This window comes from Ruditapes philippinarum, unplaced genomic scaffold (assembly GCF_026571515.1).
Source record: "Ruditapes philippinarum isolate M1 unplaced genomic scaffold, ASM2657151v2 ctg2204_1_1_1_1, whole genome shotgun sequence".
Lineage (NCBI taxonomy): Eukaryota > Metazoa > Mollusca > Bivalvia > Venerida > Veneridae > Ruditapes > Ruditapes philippinarum.
The window spans coordinates 248,597-268,503 of NW_026860548.1; the positions used below are offsets into that span (position 1 = coordinate 248,597).

The 19,907-nt window shown below is 30.7% G+C and overlaps 1 protein-coding gene across 2 annotated transcripts; it reads right to left on the minus strand.

The window, feature by feature from the left end:
• Positions 1-1,468: 1,468 nt before the first annotated feature.
• LOC132760559 (electrogenic sodium bicarbonate cotransporter 1-like) lies at positions 1,469-18,611 on the minus strand. 2 transcript variants are annotated; one of them, XM_060752557.1, is made up of 23 exons: positions 18,463-18,611; positions 15,846-15,890; positions 11,752-11,775; positions 10,294-10,377; positions 9,901-10,078; positions 9,516-9,676; positions 8,813-8,962; positions 8,523-8,602; positions 8,077-8,234; positions 7,788-7,872; positions 7,406-7,552; positions 7,055-7,155; positions 6,748-6,922; positions 6,224-6,357; positions 5,765-6,078; positions 5,135-5,499; positions 4,705-4,869; positions 4,322-4,500; positions 3,906-3,978; positions 3,398-3,466; positions 3,022-3,198; positions 2,725-2,856; positions 1,469-1,773 (listed from the first exon to the last, which is right to left on the minus strand). In XM_060752557.1, exons 2-23 carry the CDS (start codon positions 15,886-15,888, stop codon positions 1,645-1,647), a joined length of 3,123 nt encoding a protein of 1,040 aa, XP_060608540.1. In that variant the 5' UTR covers positions 15,889-15,890; positions 18,463-18,611; the 3' UTR covers positions 1,469-1,644. The 2 variants fall into 2 exon arrangements, with proteins under 2 accessions (XP_060608540.1, XP_060608541.1); XM_060752558.1 differs by lacking the exon at positions 11,752-11,775.
• Positions 18,612-19,907: the final 1,296 nt, after the last annotated feature.

Here is a 19,907-nt window from a genome sequence, read left to right on the forward strand (position 1 = left end):
TATTTTTCTGGCATCAGTTGAAAACAACACAATGAAAAGTTTGACTTTTTATTTTGTAAGAACTGTTTCCCCCTTCATGGGCTCGTCTACATATCAACTAATTTCTACTCCAGCTAAGTTTTGTATACTTTGACCTTTATATTAACACCAAGTTATCTATAGATCACGTTCTTTGATGGATTTTAACCAGTAAATGGAATAAAATAAATCTGTATTGTTTTAAACTTTTAAAAAAAAATGATCAAATGAAATAACAGATGTTTTTACATGTAATCCTAATATGTTGATAATGAATTTCTTTCGTGCAAAAATTATTTGTTGTAAGTAAATAATGATATACTCTGAACATACAGCTTTAGAAAGCTTGATATATTATTTACAATATTTTGTCTATTTTCTTATTCTTGGTTATACCTTTTATTTCAATGGTAGATAAAAAATATCTTCATAACAAAAATAATTCAATAAACATCTCTACATAAACAGCATACACAAATATGAACATTTAAAAATAACATGGAAAAATGACATATAAATCTGAGTATTTTGATCAAATGAAATCAAATCAATTAAACATAATTTCTACTAATAAAAGAGAATAATTGAGAAGTAAAGAAAATATTACATTACAAATGAAAATTTACAACATGCGTAGTTCACAGGCACATTAAACCCCAGCTATAAATAAATGTAGTCACTTTGTTGAAAGGGCATACACGTGCTTTATAATGTTTTAATATTGAATTAAGGACATGTGAAATACTCATCACTTGAAGGAAGTATAACACTGAATGTGGTATATTTGTCATAAAGTTAGCAAAATGTATTTACTTCCATATAATAAACTAAATCACTCTAACAGTACTATTAATTAACAAAACGTAAAGGAAGCAAAATATGACACCAAAAACAAGTGCTTTTGAGAAATAAGATTAATTCATTTCGAGGCTTAATGGGCCTTTAATTTATTTGCCTTACAACGACTTTGTCTTTTTGTATTAGTATCATTTTTATCATTTCTGCCTGGTTTGTCAAACTTTCAAAGTTAAACCTGAGATGAAAGGGTTTGTTTGGCATTTATATTATTAAAGGATATATACACCTGATGAAAATATCTACGACATTGTTTCTCTGAAAGAAACTGGATTTCAGAACAGCACAAAGCATTGATATTGGTATTATACGTGACAGACATCTGTTGTTACTTGAGAGATTCAAGGTAACTGTGTTTATGTCTGACCACCCGTTAAACTTCAATTACACAAATAATAATAATACATATTTTAATGTCTGCAACAAACCAAACTTTGTGACATATTCTACAAAAATGATTCCTTCTCCCTTCGTACATACTCTAAACAAAATCATAAAATTCATATCTCATACATATATCTTAAAGTCATAAGCTACCTTACACATTTGCAAATTATACATATAGCTTCGACAACATAAAACCTGTAAACTTGCATTTGAAATTGCACATACATGTATATACACTCTATATCGTTTTGGGAAGACAACAGGTAGAAAATGGCATTGAAAGTTACTATGCTTGCAAACTTTCTTATATCACAATTATATTTCTAGCTTATAAATTCAATTTGTACTGAAAATGTTTATCACACAAATGTGTCACTGTATGTTTTATAAATGAGAAGTTGTATCATTTATCTTCGTTTCATCATTTTCATCGACAAAGAACACTGGTTTTTTCTTCTCGCCATTTGTTAGAGAGGGTTTATATGCTGGTGGTTCGTCGAAAGCATAGTTCATCTGAAATGATCGTTAACATGGTATAATGAGCATTATATAGATTAAAACGACAGTGACTGTAACATCCTTCAAACGTGTCTATTACAGTAATCACTTATCCAAAAAGTTCTTTATTATGTTATGTAACTGATACTTTTTACAAATTGTTTATAGAACAAAATGTATGTTTAAATTAAAATTAAAAACATGTTGTCCCGACCGTCAAGGGTTACAGTATAAGTTTAGTAATGTAGGTGCTAAGTGATAATTGGTCACATTGCTCAATTTGTACACATCTGTCTGTTACATGCTTCAATATACTAAATATAATTATATTAAAGCTATATTATATTTGATTAGAGTATTACTATTATTTATATTATTATCATAGATGATGTTGTTATGATTATCATTATTTTTTGTTATTATTCAAAGTATTACTTTCAGCATACAACAGGAAACGCTTGTGACATTAACAAGATATACTAGTCAATAAATTACTTATCAATTTAAAAATGAACACATTCTAAAATTGTTGATTCACATTTTTAAGCATTGTATGTGTTTCGAGTTAGGCAATACTGAACTAAGCTGATATGTTTCAGATATAGTGTTATACATATACAGCGCACATATTTTCATTCAGTTTATGTAATCTGTTTATGAGATACCTGTTTTAATTTTGCAGGTGAATCATTTAGATGGAAAATATCTGATGTCTGTAATGAACATATTCCAACGTTAAATTCTCTTATTTTTTTGATAGGTTGTCATGGAATACCTATTATACTCTTAGTACAGTCGTGGTTTCCTTAAATCTTAACAACTACTTTATTTGCAAAATAGCATTTATAATATGTATATTTGTACATTAATATCAGAGAAATTGTTTAAATTTTAACTTTTCATACAACTTTATGTCTGGATAATAATTTATCACGTGGAACGTTACTGATCACGTGGTGAACATACCCTTCCAATCATTCTCTCCTTGTCACCTGGTTTTTCCGCGTGTTTTCCCGGCAGTAAGTCGTCAAGATATTTTAGTTCATATTGCGTGTAGTAACATTCAAGGATCTTCCTTACAACACCGGTAGCGAGCACCTATTAAATAAACCACGTGATTACCATCTGAATATAATGAAAATATCCAACAAATGTAAACAATTTGTGCTCAGTTGAATTGATTATAAATACATAGTGTAGAGCAAAATACTTTGTTTAATACTGTTTGTGAAGTTTGACGTTGAAGAGTTTTGATTTACATACCATAAGAGGGAATCCGATTGAGATGGCTTTGATTGATTTGACGGCCCAGAGGACACCGAGACACAATACTTGAACAACAGTAAATATGTGTACCCGGTACAACTGAACATGACGGAGGTATGTAAGGTCTGGCTGATATTTAACTGGTTGCACAAACAAGAAAAGACGGTCGACAAGCTGAAAAAACAAGGATGTATTTATACATGTATGTTGTCATTATGAAATATCTTAAACGTTGGTTAAACAGTTACTATAAAGACGAATGTCAAATGAAAATGCCAACACATTACTGGAATAAATTTTAAAAAAAACAACATGGTGTAACAATGACGTCATTGATCATCAAAAGAACATATAATGTACATGTAAATCTTACCTGCATGCCCCTCATAGCTGAGAAACCCATGTAGAAAAACACTCCATACAATACAGGCATAGGAATCACCTAAAATGTTGATATGATTTGAATATTTCTGATTTAATAACACCAAAAAAATTTATAAAATGTTCACTGGTTCAACATGATGGACATCAAAGAAAATCACAAAAACAGTGACATCAATGATAACCTTATCTATAAATGTTTTATTGACGTTTATAGAGTGATTTATCCGGCTAACTTTTTTTGTTTGGTATTAAGTTACACCGCCACTGCAACGTTCCTATGGCAACTTAAAATGTTTACTTTTGGAAGAAGACCTAAGGTACCCATTTGTGTATTTTTTAAGGCCAAGTAAAACCAACGACCTTCCGTAAGCTAGCTGGATTACTTGCTCACATGAAGGAATCCAAAGTCCCTGGTGGGATTCGATCCTACAGCGGTGAGAGGCAAGTGATTTGGAGTCAGCTATCAGGATGCCCATTCTGCTAACAACGTTGCTTACCTTAAGTACAGCAGTGATGAAGACAGCAGCTCCACTTAGAACACCAATGGCAAGGGCAGTAAGTCTGTTTTCTCTGAAAATATTAAACTTCTTTTTCTAGAAATACTGGCCTGAGACAATATTTTGGTCACAGAGTAAAACTATTTATTCAAAAGGCAATACGTGTATTTAATTCATATTGAAGATACAAACTTGTTAAAAAATCTGAAAAGAAGGAGACTACAGACTCTGATTAAAGTGAGATAATGATATAAAAATTATGTAATATCTCTCTTGCCCCCTAGCACCGGCCTAATCAGTATTCAATCTTCAACACTGAACAAAGAGGAATCAATCATTCCTCATAGCCTGAATATATATCAATTTCTTTAACCTATAGGAAATTGTCTTCAATGATAATATTTTATGAGCATTACCTGCAGCCAAGGAACTGTGGCTTCTCACCAGGTGCGGTACACTCAGATTCTCTCTTTAAACTGTTGACGTGAGCAAGAGCTGATACAGTGGCGGCTACATACCATGGTAGACCGAGTATTGAATGGATGGCAACAGTAATAGCAACAACGAACATGTCCAAATGGTAACCGACTCCTTTCTGTGAAATAAAATCAATGGATTGAAGTTTTATAAGACAATTTTGGAGACATCGACAAATAATGTTATACTGGAATAAACTTACAATCGAATCAATCAAAATACTGACCTTTAAGCAAATACATAAACACAAAAGATTGAATTTCTTTATTTATGTATACGTAAGATAAAGAAAGATTTAAGTCCCTTTAAGTCCCTAGATTACCTTGAGTTTGTTTTCTTTCCTGTTGACAATGACAGCTGTGATTTGTTGATCGAGGAAGATCAAGATGACAGATAAAAGGGCAGGGACAGCTGCGGCAATAGCCAACCACCAGGGGTTCTTATCGCTGATTGGGTTAATCAACCATCCACGGTCACTTCTTGTTGGCTATATAATTATAATAGAAAATAATGTTGCAGAAATAATTATATACTGTGAGTATATTAAATGTCTGCAGAAGTAATCGAAGGTATAGAAATGTTTAAACTATTAGTTAGGTAGCATAGATTTGCATGAAAATTTAGTCTGATATGGTATTAAACTTTCATGAACAATTAATCTAATGATAAATAAATCTTGTATAACAATTAATCTGAAGATTTATATATATTGCATAAACAGTTAATCTTGTTATAATTATTATTAAACTAACCTCGAATTTTTCTGGTACAAGCAGTTTAGGTGTGTTGATACCGACAAGAATATCAATAACGACGAAGATGATAATTGACAAAAGTACGGCAAAGTCGCTGATAAGTTGTCTAGCAAATGTTGGGAAAATTGTTGTCATCTTGAAATCTTTCAACACTACAGCCACTCCGAATGTACCGAGGAAAAGGAGAACGCTGAAGAAGAAAACGTCGGCCACATAATGTGGTGGGTTACAGCCATCTCCAATGGTATAACCTCCGAAATCAACACATTCTGTAGCGTTATCCCAGTTGATGGTCTTGTTCATGGATTCCATATCGGTGATGTTTGCACAGATATCTGTCAAGTTCCTTGAAAGTGCCGTCACTATATAAAATATAAATTATAATGAAAATATGTGAAAATAATGCTTTCTGGTGTAGGACATGTAATGCCAGTATAAACTTTTTAACGCGAAAATACACTTGCTCCTATATCATCATTTCCAAAGTTGTTTATATTTGGATTTTCTTAATTTAATACATCAGTACTAAAGGTAATTTTGAAAAAATGTTACTTCATTAATCCCCCTTAAATGAGCGTCACGGAAAAGATTGGAAATACTACGAGGCGGGTAATTAAATGTACGTACTCGGTGTGCTGCTAGCAACTGAAGCCACTGTAGTTGTCAGCAAGGCGGAGCAGTTGGGTTGAATGCAGGAGCAGTTGGTCGAGATAAACGTGTCCGGATCTCCATTTACTGGATAATCCGTTTCGATCTCAAACAATTTCTTAAACGCCTCCACAATGAAGATCACTGCAATAAGGGTGGCAAAACTCTCCTCCGTGAAACGAGTAATATATTTCACGAGAGCGCTAAGATTGAATATTACAATGAGCAGGATGAACGCCGACGTCCAGAATCCAATCCAAACACGTGCAGGCATGAAATCCCAGTCATTATCCCTGTATAAAACATAAATAAAACAAAATGGTAGATAAAATAATTTACTTATCAGTAGTAAGTCGTATTTCACAATAAAATTATTGATAAATGATTTCAGCGAATACGTCTGGAAAACTTTCTAACTAGCATCCATGTTTGACTTACTTGCACAAGTTGTAAATAATGGTTTCTAACACCAACATAGGTCCGGTACTTCCGAGGATATTTAATGGTTGTCCAGAAAACAAAGCAAATATAATTCCTGTCACAGCAGCCGCAAATATACATTCCATCACACCCTAAAATGAATAGTTTTACAACAAAATCAAGTTCTTGTCGATATATATATCAACCTTTCCTGTTCGTAGCACATGAAGTTAACTTAAATGATAACGCTAATTTTGACTGCCTTTACTGTATAAAATATTACGTTTTGTTTTTATAATGAATATACAGAGTCGTAGTTATTTTTAGGATTTTAAGTCCCATTTAATATCATATACCAACTTTCCGGCTTTACTTATATATTTGTAAAACAGATGCATTATTTCAGACATCCAATTTTTCGATAAACATTTTGTCAAAGTTTAGCTTATAACTGATACAATTATAATTTCAATATATTGTGTGCAAATAATTGTTTTTATCAGTTTTCAAATTGCTATTTAATTTATTTCTTAGTCACTTACCATATACTGATCAGTTGCTTGTCCAAGTAAACCACCGAATGTGACATTTGGTGTAAAAGTCCCCAAAAACACATAAACAAAGGCGGCAAGGCACTGTATATGAATTCCATCTTTATAATCTGACCAATACCATGGGATCTTTCTCTTAATGTCGTTGTAAAGGCCATTAAATGGTCTAAAATATAATTAATCGTTTTTCTAATTGATAATTTAACTCTTTAAATTTATTTTTATCTTATGTACAAAAACTTATATATGAATAATTAAATAACTATTTTAGAAAAGGTAAAACGTTGATAATTATTACATTTTTGACATCTGCAATGTTGGGTCATCCCCGTGTCCGCCTTCGTCATCATCATCACCTTTATAGTCTAGTAACTGTGCAGATGACATACGTCGGTGCATCTATAAAAGAGAATTAGTGTGAAAGTTTCCGGTTGATGACTGTTTAACAATCATAATTGTACACTTATATATTTTCCTATGAAAGGCATTTTTATTCAAATACTAGTAGTGGGTAGCGATTGAATGTGATGGAAGATTTTTCTCAAATAACTTTAAATTGATTTTTCTTTCTTTTTTACCAAGGTATACTTTTGATATATGATTTACGAAGTTTATTCATGATTTAAAAACAACTGAATCTTGCTAATACCTGAGATTGAACTTTTTGTGGTGGTTCAATTCTTATTTTGGGGTTCCATTCTGATGGTGGTAGAACGGTGACTTGCTCAACGAACTCATCAAGGCCAGCAATCAGGTCGCTTATACTACGACTCTTGTATGCTACCTCTCTGAACACCTGAAATAAACATTTATCACAAAATATAAACGATATAAAAAATCCAAAAACTTTATCAATTAAGGCAGATAAAGATGATTATTTCACATCCGAAAATGAACAATACCTTCTACGTATCTAAACTATTTATTTGGAAGACAAGAATCAGTCATTAACTTTGTTATTATTTTTCATTTCATTTATAACATGTGTAAAATCAAACTTGAGTTTTTTTTACTACTGATCATTTACTTACATCATCAGTCATCATAGTTGCGATACATCTTCCAACTTCTCGTGCGTTTGTGAAACCCCGTGGTCCAAATATGCATGCCACAAATCTACGATATAAAAAACATTAAATAATAACATTTAAAGTAGTGATGAGAGTTATAAGATTATTTTGATACCTCTGTATCGCCATCTATAGCCAACTTGTCACAGCGGAGATTCTTACAGAACGTATGAAGCTGAACGGTTTGTCATATTCATTTATATTTATTAAAGCACATTTCAGACATAAATTTACAGTATCAATTACTGACCTGGTCGGCAACTTAACTTCTGAGATTCCCTCAAGAAGACGGGCCTCTTTAAGTCTAATGAGGCCAAGGATTGGGGTATGGAGATCCTCCAGTTCCCCAACCATTATATTACACACCTCGGATCCCTTCGGAATCTTCCTCATAAAATTACTGTTTGGCTGGAAAAAAGTATAGAAACTAGTTAAAGGGTTGTTTGCCGTTGCTTTTTCTTCAGACTAAGAATAAATGTGTTTAAAAATTAATAAAAGTTTTGGAACAGATGTACTGTTTATTCGTTACAAATATTAAAATTGTCAAAAATCTCACTCAAATTGTTTGGTCAGTGGTACTTATGTTAACAAACTTAAGTCAAATGATTACTGAATACTTACTTTTTTATGTAAGTGTTTAAATATGTAAATGTTAGAAGGTATAGAAGCTCATGGTAACGTAAGAGAAAATATTACCTTGTAATCTTGGGCGACAAGTCCCTCCAGGTCAGTGGAACTGCCGTGAGAATTCATACTTGTCAAACTGGTAGTGCTTGCTAAAACAGTAAACAAGCACATAACAGTAAAATTCTTTTTTCTAAACTTTACAAATTCTATATATAAATTACTTGTTAAAAGACGAATGCAAAATTACACCGGCATTTATACGCGGAAGTAACTGGCAATGCAAGGGGAATACAAAATGTACCAAGGAGTAACTACATACATATTCGTTCGCGAGAGTGACTAGAATAACGTTTACTTACCAACACTCTCCAACCTCTTGGCTTCCTTCTTTTCCTCCTTGGGGCGGGGAACATGGCTATGTTTATGCTTTCTGAGCAAAATATCTCTCATATATTGTCTTAACTTGTGGTCCAGGTGGTCATGATCAATCCAGTGATCCAACAATTCATCTAAAAGAAAATGTTTTACTTTAATAATGTAGCTTGCTAAGGTCAAAAAGCCTACAAACATAAAATTTGGAATCCTTACATATATCATGTGAAGCAATTAAAATGAAAAAAAATCTACAAAGGATGATAAAGAAACATAATTATAATTAAAATGAATATCAATTTTTTTTAGCGATTCTTAGCCCAATTTCAGTGAAAAGCGTTGCAAGATTTTTCATTTTTGGGTCATTCTGCACAATGAAAATAGTATTTCTGGAAAACATGGGGTCAGGTGATGATCTGAAAATGTGCACATAAGTTATTACTCCAGACATGCATCAAATGTTACACAAATCTTTGAAAAAAATATTACCATTTCCTTCATGTAAAAAAACAACTCAGTGCAACCCACTAAATAATAAATAAACAAGTCATTAAACATATTTTAACTTGTGTTATTTTTCTAAATAAGCAATGAAAAAAGAAAGAAAAGTAATTTTTTGACCTGAAGAGAACTTCTATTTAATAACTTCAAATTAAATTATTATTGAAATCAATCGTTGTAAATAATTACCGGCCATTTCTCCCATCGAGAAGATATCCAAGTCTAGCAAGAGACTACCTTCCATCAACATCTTTCTTGTCTCCAACATTGCGTGCATTGACAATGACGCTACGTGCGGTTTTGACCATCTCTTACCACCTTCCTCCACTACCTCTTCAAACTTAACCCATCTAAATAAGCAACCTCATAAATAATATGTGCATTTTCCAAGAGACTTTTAAAAAAACACTTCCATACATTAACTGTTTTCTGTGTTATTTTGTTTGATGTTCATGATATAATGTTACACCAGACTGATACACCAGTTTAACTTAAGTTATCCTCATTTAAAGATATGATCATTTAGTCTTAATATATGATAGATGATAAAAGTACATTTATGTGTAATTTGTACCTGGCAGTTTCTCTCCACTCCCAGTTGCCCATGAACGTTTTCAGTGTGTCGAGTTGGCAAAAAACGTTGTGACTTTTGTGCCCTTTATCCTTGACATTGTTGAGCACATTTTGTACAATGTCTACTGGGAAATATTCCTGGTCTGTGAGAGTATGTGCGGTTTCCTCCTCATTCAAGTCTGAAGCAGACGATTTGTAATTTTCAAAATATACCGAACCTTGCAACGGAACTTTTGTCGCTGCTTCAAAAGGTGAATTTATTGCAAAAACATATTATTTTTTTTTGAAGATTGTATACAACTGATTTAACCAAGACAAAGCTTTCATTTCACAAGTTTGATGATCTTAATTTTAAAATGAAATGAGCAATATTATATGAGATTATAAATCCTACCATCACTAGACGGTATATGAGGTCTCTTGGGTTTGTTTGGAAGTTGGAGATTAGCGTACAGACTTCCACGTCTTCCACCGGCACCTGAAATATCACACAATAAACATAATGTACAAAATATCATATCATGTGTATTACTATTACTTTAATACTACATAAATTAAGTGCTATACTTAATCGAATTAATTATTTTAAAGTTTCTAAAACAAAGAAATTGTCAGCATCTTATATACAAATAAGTTTATTTGATATATGATAAATTGTTAGGAAAATATAATTAAGGACATTATATAACGTACAGAGATATGAAATACGTACAAGGTGATTAAATGGGGTGAAAATCTATAATAAAGAGGTGGTTTGGCGTTTATAAATGTGGGCTTTACATGCAAAATGTCATTAATAAGCGTAACAGAACAGCGCCAGGACACGAAAGGATGTAATCTTGTAATATAGTTGTGCTTTCAAAGCTAAAGTCATGTGCATTTGATAAAAACATTCTATCTAGTTTGCAGTTTGCATTGCTACCTTCACGGAGTCTTACCATATCTTTTAAAGCAGCCTGTATTTACATAAAGGCATCGTGTCATTTTTACTAATGATAAAAATAAATAATGTACGGAACAGGTCGCAGTAGAAGTAGAGTAGAAGCGCAGTCAATCAGGTTTGTAGCAGTTTGTAGTATGGCTTACTTACCACAACTGATAAAAAAATCAATAACAAAAATTGAAAAAATCTTAGTACAATTTAATTTACGGTACATCAAATGAAGGATTATATTTTTCTACGTTTACAAATTCACATGCAGGTCAATCCAAACTTTGTGAAGTCCACGGTTTGATTTTATAGACTTTCTATGCAAAAGGCAAACAAAGAAGCTTTAAGAGCGAATATTACAATTATAAAACGAAGAACTTCTGTGGTTAACTAAGGATTTACAAACAGGAAAACATAAAATTAATAATTATTTACTTTTGATTATTCTAAGAATTCAAGCAAAATCAAACCATCATACCAAGCTGTGTTATTAAACATGCTAAATGCATGATGCGTTTCTAAAACTAGACACACGCACGTTTTAAAACAAAACAAGGGGTCAAATATGCTGTCATATAAATTCATGCAATGTAATCACATGTATACATAAATAAATGGGTATGATTTCTATTGTCAATAACTCGTGCACTCATGTGCTTTCATATAATGACTGAGTAAATATGATATAAAAATGTATGTCAATGCGCTTCATATTTGCACATTTGAGTATAGACAGTCAATAAAATAATGTAAAATTGGCTTTAGTGTACTTTCAAAGTCAACGCCATTAAATCATTTAACCGTTTTATTGTTACAATATTTAAATCTTATATTCATGACAACTTATTTGTTCATATTATTTTATAAATCATACATCGTTACCATAGTTACAAATGTCTGCACAAGCGGTTTAAAACTCACCTGTACTCGGAGATTTTAATATACCTGTTTAAATGAAATAAATTTAAAAAAACTATTGTAAAAAATGGTCTATTTCAAGATACTTAAAAAAGTGAGGTATCTAGTTTGGTTGTATGTAATTATAATCTTTTATTTCATTATATATATTTACAATATTTCGTTATCGTTAAAAAACTTCCATTATCTTCCTTAGCAAAATATAGTCACATCTGGTAGAAAATAAGAACACGTGTTTTCTGTTATGAGAACAATTTTACAAAACAAAGACAATATAAGAATATCTTTTACAGCTAATGCATGGTCAATTTGATATAATATGTTAAAATCATCATTATTAATATATGTATATATCTCTCATATTATAACATGAATATTTATGTTTTCTTTGTTTAACCACAATAAGCGTGTTATGTTTATGTCGAATATATGTTCTGTTCTATCTTAAACAGCCCAGACTGAATATTTGATAAACAGTATATACTTAAGTCAATTTCATAATCACTGTAAATTTGCACGCACCGTTTACGTCATTTTATCTTACTTTGTCAATTACAAAATTTAAATCAAAACGATCTTTGATTTTATCTAAAATGGTTATGAGGATTTTAAAGTAAAATGAAAGCATTAAAATCGGTGTATCAAAACAGTTAACGATCTAAAAACGTTTCTGTCATTATTCACGGTATTTATAGTATAACGAATCTTATGTTGTTTTCTTAAATGGTGTAAACGAACACTTTGAAATGTTTTATCACCATAATAATTCACATTGCAAACGAAAATTGCATCATCGCAATTAGATAATCGTCAACTATGATTCCCAGTCTTCCCCTTAAAGTAATATAATGTTATTTTATTTTACTTTTCTAATCTGATGATGACATTATTTCACCATTGAATGCTAGAATATCCGACGGCGGAATATCTGGACCGCGTCTCGGTGTTTATTACGTAACCAGAGTAAAACGCCCCTTTATCTGATTGTTTATTGTCACTACTTATCGCGAACTTTAAAGCTATCTTCAGACTTAATAATCACCAAAACCTTAGAAAACATAAAAAATATGTTATAATAGTTTAAATTTGAGGTATTTAATCAATTAATTAATTAATTTAATTATTTATTTATTTATTTTTTTATTTATTTATTTATTTATTTATTTATTTATTTATTTATTTCACATCCAAAATACATAATACAGTATTATTATTATTATTATTTTTATTATTATTATTTTTTTTTTTATTATTATTATTATTATTATTATTATTATTATTATTATAGAGCAGACCTTAGCAAAAAGGCATTAGAGTATGTTAAAGCTTATATGTTCTTAGGTTATTACCCCATGAGCCATAAATGGCAAAGACATTTATATTCGTTTTCTGACTGTGCACAAGTTCATGCGATATAAAATTTATTATTTCATCACGCATAATCTAACAAAACCTTGAAATTGTAACAGTTCCCTACCACAAAATGATTTATTTTTACCCGTGACTAACGACCAGGTATTAATTTTATTGGTATCATACTCTAATGGTTGCTCATCATTGCCCATGTACAACTTGTTCTGCTGAATTTCTATGTACTGTCCATTATCAATTTAAGGGTAATCAGGATGAAAATAATGTAAACCAACATTTAAGGCCTAGTGGCCCTTTATGGTTGTGCAGGCCAACCTGGGCAAAAGCTACTAGTATATCACCTTCGGTTTTTGCAGGTAAATGTTAAAGAAAGCTCTTGTATGTCCTCGTTCCAGAGAAAAAACAAATGACATTGTTTTGAATCTGAATAAAATCTTTACTTAATGAACATGGGAAAAATGAATTAGATTTGATAAACTATCTTAAATAAAACTTCAATTGGACGTTTCCGGGAATAACCATCAGTAATATTATTATATTCATGGACTCACAGACAAGAAGATGAATTATAATTTAGGTGACATACATAATTGTTCTACTCTAAGTATACGTATTATAAATTAATTATTAGTAGGGAAATATGTATGAAAGGGAAGGTGGACAAGCAAATGACTTTTATCTGTTTTGCATTTCAATGTTATTTATATATACACAATGTATTTAAGCATGTTTATGTTTGTAATTAACCAGACCTTGAACCGGACAATATATATGTAAAACAATATGTATCATCATTTGCTGATTATCTTATTCACGCTCATTTTACGATTTTACAGATTAAACATATATTTAAACGAATTATTGCTTATCTTAAAACTGAACATTACTAGCGTTTAAACCACGCACAATACCAGTATACTAGATGTCGAGTATTAAAGTAAATGAATAATTGAACTCCAATTGTCTAGGCAGTGCCAAATAATTGCATTGTCATATATTTGTTTTGTGACGTCACCGAAAACGTGTATTTGGTTAGTTTCTTTCCAATGCACACATTACCGCTTAATAAATAAGGTGAGCGTATCTAAACTAATATGCAATCCTAACTTGGCTTAACCTTTACTTTGACACCAGTAAAGAAAAACTCAAACAGATAAAGAGAAATACAAATAAAAACAACATATATTATGTCTCCAATTTTTGCATTTTAGATATTACAACCTTTGTTTATGAGGAAATCAAAACAACTTTTACATTTACCTTATTTATTTTACTAAATTATTGTAAACTCTACACGCCCTCTTGCCAATGTTTAAAAGCATGTAAACGTATCTAAATACACCGTAGATACATCATAAACCGTTAATTACAATCTTGTACATTAAATCAATGCATGTAATTAGACAATCATTATGTTCATATTTTTGAATGCACGACAAAAACAATAAATCTTTCAGTGAATGCGCATTTATCAAAGAATTTAATGTTCTTAATATAGTAAGCCAACACGTGTCAATATGCAAATGTATATACATGTATATAATTATATTTTACTTCGAGAGAAACGGAATTCGAGTAATGTGGAACTCCCGCCATTACATTGACATTCGTACATGTATATACATGCGCCTGATTGAATGTGTAAAGAAGTAGGTTGTTATTGTTATTAGCGGCAATGCTGCAATATTTGACCATTGAAATGAGGGTATATAACTTACAACTACAAATTATAAATGAACAAAAATATATCATTCAAAATTTAATACATGTATATTAATAGTGAAACATAAACACACAATTATATTTGATTTAATTGATCATCGGACGAAAATGAAATTAGCAACTATCGTGAACCGGAAGTACAAATTAATGTATGCAATATGACGGAACATTAATTTACAAATGTTATTTACGTTGATAACACACATCAATACCTAAGCTATTATTTGACTAACACCCGTCAGACCAGCACGAGTCAACTTTCTTAAAGCAATGTAGTTAAATTTTAATTTAGTTATCTAACTGTTAAAACCAATTAAGTCCTGAAACGGATTAAAGCCATTTTTACGACGTGTTAATTATACATGATGACGGGCAATTAAAAATTACTATGAAACATGTAAATCACGAATGACAACATCTCACCATGATGTCACCGACCTTTGATCAGTCGGCTGTTTTCACACTTCGACTAATTGAGATGAAAATATGTTGCACTTTAATTGACAGGAACCAAATTTTTTTTTCGACTAAACAGGAGTCTCGGTAAGTCAAAATTTGACCTAAGCGGAGTTAAAATACAAAGATAAAGAAGGAAATTTGACGGAACTTAAGAAATTATTCGACTAAGGCGGAATTTTGAGTAAAGCGATTTTGACTTATTGAGAGTCAACTGTACTTACTTTGCGCGTCTTACCAGGACTTTTTTTGTATCAATTTAATATGTATCTATGTATGAAGACCGAGAATATATTCTATTTTGTATATACTAGTTACTGCTTGTATTAGGTAGGAACCTGCTGGCATCAACTGTTATCTTGCCAGTACAGACAAATCCATGCCTGCTTTGTTCGCTAGTCAGTCAGAACTTACACATTTTGAAATTACCCCTAAAATGATTAACTATTTTGTCCAGACTGAGATATTGAAAAGTTTATTTACGACATTTAAAGTGGAGTGTTTGTTTTTAACTTAAAAAGTTAATGATAAGAAAAGACAAATCTTACCATTCCTCTGCCTTGTATTTTCGTCCTGCCCTTTTGAGTCCATGGCTGTAAAACAAAAAGCAAATCCGACCATAAAATAACTAGTGTAAAATATTTCATAAATAGCTTTCTTCAAATAACTCTCTTCAAGAACAGGATGTCTTTGAATGCAAGAAACCAGAAGTTCTTTAAATAAAGACATGAATGTCAGAGAGATTGTCCTGAAGTTCTGCAAAGACCTTTCAGTTCTTTGTTCAGTATAATATGCCATTTCCCATTTATTTTTTATATAAACAAAGGTAAATAGAATGTTCAATAAACAAAAGTTTCGTCACTGGTTTATTTCAATAATAGCCTGGTATATATGTTATCAGTTTTTCTTTTAATTTTGATGTTATAGTGTCCCTGTGTCTATTCATACCTATGCAGACGTGGCAGTAAAACTAGAAAAAGAATATGTAAGGAATTCTAAAACATGTCAATAAAAATTTCATTAACTGAGTTTAACATAACATAAGCTCGGATGTGAAACAAGTTGTGCGGTGCCCAAAATTGTCCGCTAAATAAGAATCAAAAACCAAGTCGCTTTAGTTAACACTTAGGCCAAATGCCGAAATATATAAGTATTAAAAATATAAATATTAAAAAATAAAAATACATCGTCTACTTACATCGAACGTTTAGCTCCATCTTAAATTTATGTTCACATGGAAATATTTGTACAAAAACCATAATAAAATAATAACTCAGATAATAAACCAAAAATGTGGTAAGTCACTCTTGATAGAAACATGTATAACATAGATTTAACTTGTAATAAAACGTTCAAATTAGCATGGGATTATATATAATAAAGTTGAAAATCCGCAATTAAAAACACAAACATAATGAATTGATGCGCACTGTTCACAATTTTGCAGTTAGTGCGTCGTCCTTCATACGTTACAATGCATGATCTCGTTTTCGTTTTATTTTGTAATTCATTTTAAAATTAATAATCAGATAGACTTGTGTCTATGTTAAGGTGTCCATGACCGTTGTTTAAGTAACGTGTTGTTAATGTTTTATATAAATGATCGGTTAGAAGTCCGAACGCTACACAACCATAACAATTAATAAAAATGCTCGTAAAATAATAACAACAACAACACAGACGTATATTTCTACTTACATTTCACATTTTCCAAGAAGGGCATTGTTAGAAAAAATTATAACATTCATGTTTGCACCTTTTTTAAATAAATCGTTATAAAGAGATTGTGTGTTTGTTATGTAAACTGATTGCTTATTTTATACATGCTACTAATGAATACCATGACTTTAATCATTTTCTGCGACATTATATACATGTATCTATATAAAATGAATGTACATGTATTGAAATGTAACGATTTTACGGATATAGAAACTATATAAAATCATAAAAATATCTAGTAAGTATGATAGTAATTGTGGTAAAAAATGTAATCACTATAATTCTGACTTTCATCTCATAAAAGAAAAATCCAACCTCCCCGAGTTTAATTTGATATTATTTCAGACAAATTCATTTACAGCCAAAAATATTCTATGAACGCCCCAACAATGCAGCAAAAAGTCCTAACAAAATTTTATTTAATTTTATATTAAGCTGCCACGGAAAGAGAGATAACTCTAAAATAAAAGTAAGCTCGCTATATACTCATAAAGTAACGAAAGTATCCGCAATATTTTACGCAGCTACCGTAGTGAAGTAAAGAAAAATCTAGCGGGAAATGAAAAGAAAAAGCAAAAACAAAACAAAACAAACAAAAAAATAGTGGTAAAGATGGTCGTTGTAAACAAGACAATAATCATTTATTTCTTTTCTGTTTATATCTTTACTGTTTGTAAAACACGTAAATGTTAAATATACAAAGATATGGCCAAAGGTTATCTAAAATAGTTAAAATTTAAATGATCAAAGATATTTTTTGCATTAAGATGAAATCGTAAATTTATATTAAGTGAAGATTATTAAGCTTATTTTTCAAAACACCTTTAATCAAAACAACATATTTGGACTATTCCGTGATAAATGAAAGATTTCTATTAATAACATTTAAAATGTATATAACCATGCAAACATATTATTTCTATATCAAATATTTAACTGTTGGGTTTTCTTAAGGTATATTTTCTACTAGAAACAAATAAAACTTACCAATGTTTTCTTCCATTTTTAAAAATATCTAATTCTTCTTAATTATTTAAAAATTGTATCTAAAAGTTTTGAGCATAACTCAAACATAAATATTTCTTTCTTTTACCAGTAAACAAATTTGACACTGAAACACGTTTAGATCAATATTTTGTTTATACGATTAACTGAGCTATTTGAATTTAATTGATGTTGGTCACTCCCCCGAGGAAAATTAAACTTAGATTTCTAAATGTTCACTTTGAACATGCGCGCATCTTATGTCAAATATTTGACATTAATTCTAATGAATTCATCTTCGTATTTTTTATAACTTTAATACCTTCAGCAAAAAATTATTAGATGACAAATCTTTTTTCAAATGCTCTTTTTTTATAAAATTTTAAAAGAATTAAGCTAAACCAGTTAACAAAAACCTATTAGTCGGTATAAAAAGTAAATAAAGTTTTTCAAACTTACTTCAAACTTTACACTATCCGGCTATCAGATCTGTAAAATTTTAACCTCCTTGCCGTTCTTGTGCAAGCACCCGACTGCGATTGTTTGCAGAAATGTTGGTGATTCTACCTGAAGAATCACTGCGCAAGTAAGTCGGTTCAACGAGACCGTATCTTTTACGACTCCGCCTTAAGAAAATAGTCCCGATTATTCATTTCAGTGCTCCGAGTGCGAATTGATATTATACCTTAAGGCAAAAACTTAAACATTTACTTTGACTATCAGTTTTATATTATATTTGTCAGTGTTTTTAAAAAATTTAACTTTGATTTTTTATCTTGATAGTCGTTTCTACCCCCTTTTAAAAACTTTCCCGCTAAAAGAAAGGGGGGCTCATTAAAAAAATCACCCCCATTTTAAAAAAAACGAAAGACATAAAAACTAAAAAACGAATCAAAAAAATCAAGATACACCTAAGTCGTAGAACACCCCGTCGGCCCATTTACGGGAACTTAAGAAAAAAAAAATAGCGCCAAAAGAAATCTTACTTTTGCTTTTTGAAAACCCATTTTTTGTATTAAGTAATATAAACTTCAAAACTCCCCCTTAAAAAAATATAAACCCTGTTTTTCCGGGGGCTAATTTAAATATTATTAGACATGTAAATTAAAAAACGGCTGACAAATCACTGTTTTTTCAATACATTAAAGACAAAAATCAAGGAAAACCAGTCCCGGTTTAAAAGGGGAAAAATTTAAAATTACTTTCCCAAACTTTTTCGCAAAAAAAATAATTAAAAACCCAATTTTGATAAAATTTGCCTTTTTAACTTTTTCAAATTTTCAAGCAAGCATGGTACACGGCAAAAAAATTTAGATATGCAAATTTTTTAAAAAAGGGATCCTTTTTTAATAAAAACATCTTCAAAATTTGCAATTTAAAATTTCATTTACTTCTTACACCAAATTTTTAAATTTTATCAACGATTTTTGCATAGACCCGGGAAAAAGTTTTTGGACCAAAAATTTTTTCGGGATTTTTTTTCATATACTCAAATTATTTTAAATATAGGTAAAATGCAGGTTTTTTTTTCTTGCATGGGCCAAAGGGTAAAAATTAAAACCCTTGAAACCCCCTTTAATTGGGACTAAATGTAAACTGATATATGTCGCGCTCGCATCCGCAATATTTTTGGGAAAATTTTCGGTTTTACTAAAATTTTCCCTTTTCATAAAAAGGACCGGGAAAATTTTTTTTCAATCACAAAAGGGCTCAAAAAATTGTTTATAAAAGAAAAGGGGGGAAAAACTTTGAAAAAATTTTAATTATATTCAAAATGATCCACAAAAGTATTTTTGTGGTTAATCAACTAAAATGAATTATATAATGACAGACAACACACCAACGTTCCTCCAGCTTTCAACAAAACTCAACACATCCTCTACCTTGTAAACATGTTGACATGG